Source organism: Carlito syrichta, unplaced genomic scaffold (genome assembly GCF_000164805.1).
Source record: "Carlito syrichta isolate Samal-C Ts95f unplaced genomic scaffold, Tarsius_syrichta-2.0.1 Scaffold303604, whole genome shotgun sequence".
Classification (NCBI taxonomy): Eukaryota; Metazoa; Chordata; class Mammalia; order Primates; family Tarsiidae; genus Carlito; species Carlito syrichta.
The window spans coordinates 212501-222853 of record NW_007247700.1 but is presented as its reverse complement, the minus strand read 5'-3'; the positions used below and the strand labels follow the sequence as shown (position 1 = coordinate 222853).

At 39.9% G+C, this 10353-nt stretch overlaps 1 protein-coding gene across 1 annotated transcript in view; it reads right to left on the bottom strand.

The window, feature by feature from the left end:
* The window catches only part of SLAMF1 (signaling lymphocytic activation molecule family member 1), a 42053-nt gene that overhangs the window by 3947 nt on the left and 27753 nt on the right, over positions 1-10353 (bottom strand). The window contains exons 6-7 of the mRNA XM_021712680.1: positions 9593-9694; positions 5264-5337 (exon numbers count right to left, since the gene is read on the bottom strand). Of these exons, the coding sequence (XP_021568355.1) occupies positions 5264-5337; positions 9593-9694 (176 nt within the window). The remainder of the gene's footprint in view (positions 1-5263; positions 5338-9592; positions 9695-10353) is intronic.

Genomic DNA, 10353 nt, shown 5'->3' with positions numbered 1-10353 from the left:
GCGATCCTTCCACCTCAGCCTTCCAAGTAGCTGGAACTACAGGCGCATGCTACCACGCCTGGCTAATTTTTTTGATTTATTGTAGAGATGAGGTCTCGCCAAGTTGCCCAGGCGGCTCTCGAACCTGCGGGCTCAGGCAATCCACTCAACTCAGCCTCCCAAAGTGCGGGATTACAGGCTGAGCCACCGAGGCTGGCCATGTTGTATTCTTAATAAGAATCTTGTAGAGCCATTACAAATAAGAACAATGGAAATGTTAGTTTCTGAATAATTGTCTTGTTATTATAATCTTTATAATGATGTAGTAAAGGCATTATAAATATGAGCAAAGAAAATTGTGAGGATGTGGATAATTCTAAGCACATATTAATATATAAATCAATAATAATTACATCTTGTGTGTTTAAAAAACATATGAAATTTAAATAATGACCAAAAAATCACCTACATCAGGAGGTAAAATCATAGTGAACTTCAGGTATTGTTCAGGAGGGGATTAAACATTAGACTGTGGTAAGTCAAGGATATGCTTTATAATTTCTAGGAAAATCACAAAAAGGGTAGACAAAGGTTATTTAATTACTAATATAACAGTGGAAAAGATGGAATAATAAAAATATAACTTGAAAAATTCTCCACCAAAGAAACTTAGTCTCAGATAGCTTCACTTGTGAATTCTGTCAAATATTTAATCAATCCTAACAAACATTTCCAGAGAATAACAAAAAGTCAAGACATCCTGGAGCGGGTTGGATCGAATTGTGGCCTCCAAAAGATATGTCCACTCGGAATCTCAGAATGTGACATTATTTAGAATCAAAGTTTTTGCAGAGGTAATCAAGGCAAAGCTTTCAAAATGAGCCACCCGGGGTTAGGGTGGTTCCTAAATCCAGTGATTTATGAGATGGAAAAGAGGAGACACAGAGGCAGAGAGGGGGGACGTGGTGAGAAGATATAGGCAGAAATTGCAGTTATGCAGCCACAAGCCAGCAAGAACCAAGGATTGCCTGGAGACTCCAGACACAAAGCAGATTCTTCCCCAAAGCCTCCAGAAGGAGTACGGCCCTGATGACACAGCACCTTGATCTGGGACTTCTGTTACAGAACAAATTTCTGCTGTTTTAAGCCACCAAGTTTGTAATGATTTGTTATAACAGCTCTAGGAAACTAACACACACCCCAGCTCATTCTGTGAGGTGAGCATAATCACTAAGGTGTTACAGAAAAAGAATTTCAGGCCAGTATCACTCAGAAACACAATGAGGGAAAACACTTAACAAAATATTAGCAAATAAAATCCAGTAATATTTTAAAAGGACTAGGCTAAATTGCTTCCATTCCAGGAATGCAAAGTTGCTTTGACTTTTGCAAATCAGTGCAGTTCACTATAGCAGCAGATAAATAATAAGATAAAAACAATAGTTATAAGAGTATCTCAACAGATGCTGAAAGAATGTTGATAAAATTCAACATCAATTCTGACAAAATGTCTTAGCTAACCAAGAATAGAAGATAATATTCCTAATGTGGTAAAAAGACCACTACAAAAACCTTCAGTAAAAATTATACTTAATAATAAGATACTGAAAGCTTTCTTTTTGAGTTTGGAATTATATGTTATTACCACTTTCATTTGCCATCATATGGGACACCTCAGCCAGTAAAATAGGGCAAGAAAAAGCAAGCGAAGATGTGTGGATTATAAAGTAAGAAAGAAAATAATTTTGTACAGATGATACAATTGTGTATAGAGAAAATCCTAATCACCTATACATAAACAGCTGGAAATTTATGTTGTAATGACTTTAGCAACGTAGCAGATACAACATTCATATACAAACATTAATTGTATTTCCATATGTCAATAATAATTAGAAACTAAAAATTTTTAAAGATAACATTGATGATAGTATTCCAAAATAGCAAATGCAAAGTAATAAATTATGAAGGATGTACAAGACCTCTTATGGAAAAAAATATAATCTATATACCATGTATCATTAGAGAAATTAAATAATATCTAAATAAAGAAAGGACATGTAATTTATGTGAATTGAAAGAGTCAATACTATAAAAGTGTATGTTCTCAAATTGATCAATGTGGTTCTAATTGAAATTCCAGCAGGATTTAGGGTGTTGGGAAGGGAGGATTAGACAAGTTGAGTCTAAAACATATATAAAAATTAAAAGGACCAGAAATAGCCAAGATCTCTTGAAGACAAAGAACAAGTAGAAAGACTCATTTTACTAGATAACAAAATGTATAGTAAATGTATAATTGAGAGAGTATGGCACTTGGGCAAATATAAACAAATAGAACAATGAAGAAGAATAGAGAACATCAAGATTGACCCATATGTGGACCCTCGATTTATGTTAAAGACGACAGTACAGTGGGACAAGGACAATCTTTTCCACAAATGGTCAACAGTATATCCATATAGGAAAAAAAATGAAACAATTTTTTCTCACTCCATACTCCAAAAATCATTTTCAGGTACATAACAGATATAAATGTGAAAGATAAACCATGTAGATTTTAGAAGATGACAGAATAATATTTTCATTACCTGGTAATAGAGAAAGATTTCTCAAACAAGACACAAAAAGTGTTAACTATAAAGGAAGAGATTATTCAATTGTTCTACTCTAAAATTAAGAGCTTCTCTTTATCCATAGGTATCTCTCAGAAGTCGCAAAGGCAAGCCACAGATAGGGGAAGGTCTTTGCTAACATAAAACTGCCAAAGGGCTCATATCCAAGATATAGAGAAAGCTTTTATGCTAATTCATAAAAAAGACTAAAACACAAAGGTGAATGGGCAAGAGATTGAACAAACGCTTTAAGAGAGAAAATTTTAATATGGCCAATAAATAGAAAAGTCATTCAGCTTTCTTAATAATTAAGGAGATGCAAAATAAAACCATAATGAGACACAGCCAGCAGTAGGGCTAAAATTTGAAAGACTGGTAACTAAGACCAAGATTTCATTAGAATTTATAGCACTGAAATGCTCATATGTAGCTGATAGAAAAATAAATTGGTGTTTCCACTTTGAGAGACAATTTGGCCTTATCTAGCCAATTTGAGGATGTACATATTCTATGATTCAGCAATTCTACTTCTAGGTATATTCCCAGCAAAAATATATACATATATCAACCAAAAGACATGCATATGAATGTTCACAGCTGCAATTTTCATAATAGCCTTAAACTGGAAATAACCCACATTCCCATCAATAATCAGTTGGATAAGTAAATGCTAATATATTCATACATTTATAGTCTATAAAACAATGAAAAAGAATACATTATATCTAATTTCAGAGACATGTATGAATCTCATAAAGGTAATATTTAGCAAAAGAAATCAGAAACAAGAGGAAAACCAGTAAAGAATTTTACTTTTATGAAGTTCAAAAAATAAAAAAGAAGAAACTAGCTATGCTTCTAGACATTGGGATAGCAGTTGTCTTTGGGAAGGAGAGAGGAAGTAGTGATTGGGAGGTGGCACAGGAGGCCTTTGGGACAAACTGGCAATGAATTTTCTGTTCCTTGTTCTAGGTGGCGCTGTTGCAGTATTAGAAGACTCAATAATGAAAGATGTAATTTCTCCCCAAATAGATCTGTAGATTCAATGCAATCCTAGTAGTAATTTCTTTTTCTTTTTGTGGTACTTGAGAAGTTGATTCTAAAATACATACAAAAGTATAAGGGGACAAGAAGAGCCAAAAACTCTTGAAGAAAACCAGAGTGAAAAGGTTTGCTTTACTAGCTATCAAGATGTACACTTACGGGTCATTCGTTGAGCTGACATTTATATGTTGTGCATTTTTTGTTTGTTTGTTTATGTCATGCTTCACAGTGAGAAACAATAACAGCAACAAAAAAGAGGTATGCTGGCAGCATGGGATAGAGTTGTGAAGGAAGAGCCATGATAAAGATAAACCTGGTTACCTAAATGTATAGACATGAGGTGGGAGCACTGGGTGACTCTTGGGATTCTAGTTGATTTAATGGAGTTTGGTTGGAGGAGGGAATAGAGCTCTGGGTTGTGTAATAAACCCTCCAGGCCACTAGAGGACAGCAGAAAAAATAACTTTGTCCAAGAGGCTGTCTTCTGGCTCTCAGAGATGCGGTTGTTGTCATTTGATGCAATTTTTCTGAGGTAGTAATCTAAACTGTCTTACCTTCACATCCTTCACTGCAAAATTCACTTCCTCCCACACCCTAAATGGGCAAGTGGCCAGATTCCAGCTGATGCATTGCCTTAGAATTATCTTAATGTCTGAAACACTACAATATCTCCATCTCTAACCACAATCCTTTTGGCCTCTCTACCTCTTCCTTCTAGCATATTTGCTCCTCAACTTCATCATGTCTCCAAGGCTTCCTTCCCTCTCTTCTTAGTCCAGTGATCATTCTAACACAGTTTTGCTTTCTTTCATATCCAAACTGCACATCACCATTCATCTGTTCAACTACACTCTAGTCTGAATTTTCCAGATCTTTCCTTCCTGTCTCTTTTGTGCTTTGCAAATGTCTAAACTTGGATCAGTCCAACACGTCCCACAGTAGCTTTTCTAAACCTTCCTCTCTCTCCACAAGTCTCTACCCTTGTCCTAGAAAAGGAAAGAGTCATGGCTCAGCCTGTAATCCCAGCACTTTGGGAGGCCGAGGTGAGTGGACTGCCTGAGTCCAGGGGGTTTGAGACCCGCCTGGGCAACTTAGCGAGACCTCGTCTCTACAATAAATTAAAAAAAAATTAGTGGGGTGTGGTAGCACGCGCTTGTAGTTCCGGCTACTCAGAAGGTTGAGGCGGAAGGATCGCCAGAGCCCGGCAGGTCGACGCTGGGGTGGCCAGGAGCGTGCCACTGCACTTCAGTCTGGGCGAAGTGAGACTCCAACTCAAAAAAAAAAAAGGAAAGAAAAGGAAAGAGTTAGATAACATGGAGCCATAGGCTCCTGGTGTGCCAGAGTTGGAAGAAGTCATTTGTCACTTGTTTCCAGCTTCCTCATTTTTCTCCTATGAAGAAACAGATGACCAGAAGACCATCCAGTGTCTTTCATTATTTCAAAAAATAAATAGTCCCTTATGATAGTGAAGTTTAGTGACCTTTAGGAGAGCTCTCGATCTTGACTTCTGCTTCTCTATTTTTCTCTGCTCTTTGGGTAAAACTGTGAATGTCAGACATGCAAGGTGGACTGGTCAGAAATCCTATGAGAAACATAGATGATCTCAGAGAAAGTATAGAACTTACACCTGATTTCTGGACTTGGGCATAAATAGTGAGGCTTTTTTCTTCCGTTGCTGGCTGGTAATGGTTCGTTTTACCTGAGAAAAAGAAACCACAGTGATTACCTCCCGCTGTTCCCCACCATGAACTTCCTGCTCAGACCTGTCTGGCCTTGACTTGCCTTTGCATACCCACGTTCCCCAAGGGTACCATAGAAACAAAGTGCCAAGTCCCAAATCCCTTGCACACCTGTCATGTGGTCTTGGGTTATTCCTTGATCTCTCTAGGCCTAGCTCTCTACCTGTGAAATGGGATTTGAAATGTCTGCCTCACAGGGCTGTTGTAATAATCAAATGAGATATCCTTTGTCACGTGTTTGGAACAAGGTCTGGCGCATTGCAAATGCCCAGTGTGCATTAGGCATTGTTAGTGTGCTGTCTGAATATAATATTTAGCCTCTATGGCTTGATGTGCACATCTGGTCTCCCAATGGAATTTGAAGCTCTTTGAGGGCAGGGCTAGTTATTTCTAACTCTTTTGTATTCTCCAGCTGGTAGCATGTTGCTTCTCTCACAGCTTTCTCACGTCCCTATTTCTAGGGACTTGGTGTGCATGTGTCTGGGGGTGGGGGGGGTGTGATCCACCTGCAACTACTTGGCGAATCAAGCAACAATGTCATTCTGTTCCCAACGTCTGGACATTTTCAGGGCCTGGGGTCTCTGTACATTAATGAACTGCAGGTATTTTAATTTTCTGCCCATTTTCAAGCACTTTCTCTTTAAGTTATAGAAGTAATTCATCATCACCCTAAAAATTAAAATTGTATGGAAATGCATAAAATGAAAACATGTCTCCTTCCCCCACTAACCAGTCCAATGTCGTTCTCAAAAGTATACACTTTTAAAGTTTGATGTGTGCTTTTCTATACCAGCTCTGCGTATTAGAGCTTCCTAAGAGGGTGAAAATGTTCCATGTCTGCATGGTCCAAGACAGCTGGTCACAGGTGGCTCCTGAGCACTGGAACGGTGACTAATGTGACTCAGGAACTGAATTTTAAATGGTATTTCATTCAAATTAATTCAAATTCAAAAAGCCGCATGAGGCTATTTACCACATGGTAAACGATATGCAGTTCTGGATATGTGCTATACTCATTAGGCTTTTTTCACACAGATGTGGCCATCCTATAGATACTTCTCTGTAACTTGGCCTTCTTCACTTCAAATGTGTTGAGGACGTTTTCACGCTTGTGCTGTGGATCTGTCTCATTCTTTCTAATATATCCTTTGCACAAGTCATGCAGCTGTGAGGATGGCAGGAAAGTGATGAACTGAAGTGCGGAGGCCTATTAGAGATTATAGTGAAATTGAGGCATGGAGGAAGATTTGATGGGAAATCGCAGTCTTTAAGGTAGACGTAACACTGATTAATTTATCCTCTTAAAACACATCTCTGAGGCAATAGCACTTAGGCGAGGCACATCTTCCATGTGGAAGGGAAAGGCCTCGCATGGTGGAATATGTCGTGTGAAGAAGTGAATCTTGGGGAGGAAATGAGGGGCAGCCACTGATGATGCGCAAAGGATTCAAAGAAAGTCTATGTGAGATTTCCTTGTGTGGGTAAGGGCACTTCACTTTTTGGTCAAAGCAGGTGGTTCTAACTTCACTTTTTTGGTCAAGACAGATCCTGACTGAGGAGAGGGAGGAGGAGGAAGAGGGAGAGAGTGGAGAAGAGGGATGGGGAGGAAGAGAATGTGTGTGAAATGGAGAGTCGGACTCAGGGGTAGTCAGAAGCAGTTGGAGGTAGCCGAGGGGGTTCAAGTTATTTCGGTTCAAATCTACGAGTCTCTGCAAAGTTAGACTCACCTACCCAGTACTCTCCCAGGAGCTCTAGGAGAAACAAATAAAGACCACAGTCCTGAAAGACTTTCTGCCTGGAGGGTCAATTCAGGCTGAAATGTAGCAGTAGGGGGCAATCCTAAATGGTCAGATAGATGGAAAAAGTGAGACTGATTGTTGCTGCTCAAAAGACCACTTGATCACAGTAATTTAGTCTGAGATTATTTCCCTCAGTGCAAGAACAGGTTCTTAGGAGCAAGTTTAAAGTCAGCAAGGTGTTAGGATCTAATGAAAAAGTTCTTGGCCTGAGAATTAAAGGCATCTACGTTCTAGCCATCATTAGCTGTGTGGCATCGGACAAATCATGTCATCTTCATGGGTCTCTTAGCATAGCTGTAAAATGAGGAGGTAGACTGCCTAATGTCCTTTTCAGCTCTTACTTGAAACATAAAGTTGTCTTAAGTCACCATAACATAGCAGTTTTTCTAATGCTTCATGGTATCCTTTGCACATGTCATGCAGCTGAGGATGATGAAAAAGTGACAAACTGAAGTGAACCTGAAGAACTGCAAGCTCTTTACATCTGCTCTAGGTACTGATTCCAGATGCTTCCAGTACAACCATCTGCTGGCCTTAGGACTTAAACATTGTTGTTTTAACTCATTGGCATTAAGAGATTTGTCTGAGCCGGGTGCGGTGGCTCACGCCTATAAACCCAGCACTTTGGGAGGCCGAGGTGAAAGGATTACCTGAGCCCACAGGTCAGAGACCAACCTGGGTAACTTGGCAAGACCTCATCTCTGCAATAAATTTTTAAAAATTAGCCAGGCATGGTGGCATGTGCCTATAATTCCAGTTACTTGGAAGGCTGAGGAGGAAGGATCGCCTGAGTCCAGCAGGTCGAGGCTGCGGTGACCGTGAGCATGCCATTGCACTCCAGCCTGGGCAAAGAGTGAGACTCCAACTCAAAAAAAAAAAAAAAACGAGAGAGAGAAAGAGAGATTTGTCTATGTATGAATACATGCATGTATTTACTATCCATCCATCCATGGAAGCCACTGTATTCAGTGTTTCCTGCGTATCGACTTATCAGTCCCCACAATAATAACAGAGTGTACAATGTTACCACCACTTTGCAGATGAGAGGTTAAGTCATTTGTCTGGTCACACAGAGTGACAGTAGCAAAATCTGCATTTGAATGTACCTATGTCTAAAGCCAAACCCCATGTTCTTAACCAGTGTAGTCTCTGACATGAAATTGCCAGAGGCAATTTTAAAACCTTCAGAGTAAGGCTGCATTCTGAAAATGGTACAGTTAGAAGCTGCCAACAGAATTTGAGCAAAGTTTTTGTGGAGGGCATAGTGACTAAAAAATTTTACCACAGGTTAGAGTTTTGTGTGTTGCTGGCTTACAAGGAACAAATGATTACTGGAGATGAGGATAGGTGGGGTGTGATGGGGAAGGTAATGAGAAGCTGTAGTGAGATGGGTAACACTATTCCTTCAGAACACAACCGCGTGACTAGCAGAGTGTAGCCGAGAAAAGAGTACAGGGCAGAACTCCAGCACCTTTGCTGGGTAGGAGAATATAAGCGAGTTAAGCTCAGTTTTCTCATCTCAGGTGTCTCATTGTTTCCTTACAGTACAAGCCAAATACGACCGCCCCACCTCCATCCCCAAAGGCTCTCAACGTTATTTCTATCTTAATCACTGTCTCTCCTCCCTAGCCAACTCTTAGATGGAGGAAATGAGACAAAAGTAGACAGCTACACTATGATCTACATTTATATAACCAAAACCAACTTCAGAGTGCTGAGATAAGGGCTTTTCTAAGAAGGTTGCGTGTGGATGACACTGATCTACTTGAGAACGAAATCAGTCATCAGCTTAGTGGTATCAGTGTCAAGTTCTGTCCTCACCATGGGAAAGCCAGCCAGGGCATCTGTCCTGGTCTTGGATCAGGACATTCTGACCCCAGTGTGGGTTGGTTGTGCTCAGTGTGGCTGAGGGGAACACTTGGTGCTGAGATGTTGAATCACAGGGCAAGTTAGAGGAGAGACCAGGAGACAGTACCTCTAGGCATTAAAACTACGGTGGAATAATTGAGCCTTATTGGTTTCATTCTACCCTAGGGTGACTTTGTGAACAGATGCAAGATTTCTCAGAATTCTGCTCCCAGTGAGTACCGTCAAGCCTCTTGTCTGGACCCCCTCAGCATCCTGTACTACTGCAGCGCAAGTCATACTGAGTTGAAATGATCTGAATAACGTCTCCCACACCAGATCCCTGTGGTTCTTCTCTCTAACCCCTGTGGCCTAGTATGGGGCATCAAAACATGGCGAATTAGACTGACTTAAGCAAGGCCCCAGGATATGTCTATCTTGTGTTTTTGCAAAGGTGGCACCATGCAGAAAGCCAAAGTGTTGAGAGCATGTCTGCGCTTGAGAGTGGGGAAGAGGTCCCCCGCTTACCACAGACAGTCTGATAAGAATCTCTTTATTGTGAGGCACCTACCTCTTCTTCTCAACAGTAGTAGTACCATCGTGATGACAATCACATTGACAACAATGACACCCCCTAAAAACAGCCCAGGATACAGTCCTGGAGGTCCTGGATCTGAAAAAAAAAAAGAATCAAAGAACAATTTCAAAACTACTGGGAGTTTAAAAACATCCTACGCAGAAGTGGAATCCTGGAACCTTGTGTTCTATTTCTTCCTTCTTTCCCAAGGGAGATGTTTGTTTTCATGGTTTAGAAGTCAGCCTTACACCACCGACGATTTCTGTATCTGTTTTCTTACTACAATTTCTCTCACGATACTGGACTTACGTATTCCTAATTTTCATAAAGATTTTTCTATCCAAATGTGTTATTTTTACTTCAACTGCCACACATCTAAAATTAAGCATATCTTCATCTCTCTTAAGTCAATCTCTCTGCCTAGTTTCTCTATTTTAAAATTTCAAACGTGTCCTGTATCCATTTTGGGTAAAGAGAACATGAAGGTTTCATGTGCTGCTCTGTACATTCCACCATTCTCATGAGATACTGCTAGGAAGAAAGAGTTACTTTTCTGTATTTAAAAATAAACATAATAACGCCATTATTGTCCGTTCATGCAAATAACTGTGTTGAACCCACCAGACCTGAACTGAAAGGAAAGCATTTGGTTTCTCTTCTAGATTGTTCTTAAGTTTAAAATTAGCCCTAGAGTAACAATCACCAAGTCTCAAAACGAGAGAGATAATTTTCATTGCTTTCTCTCCTTCACCCAC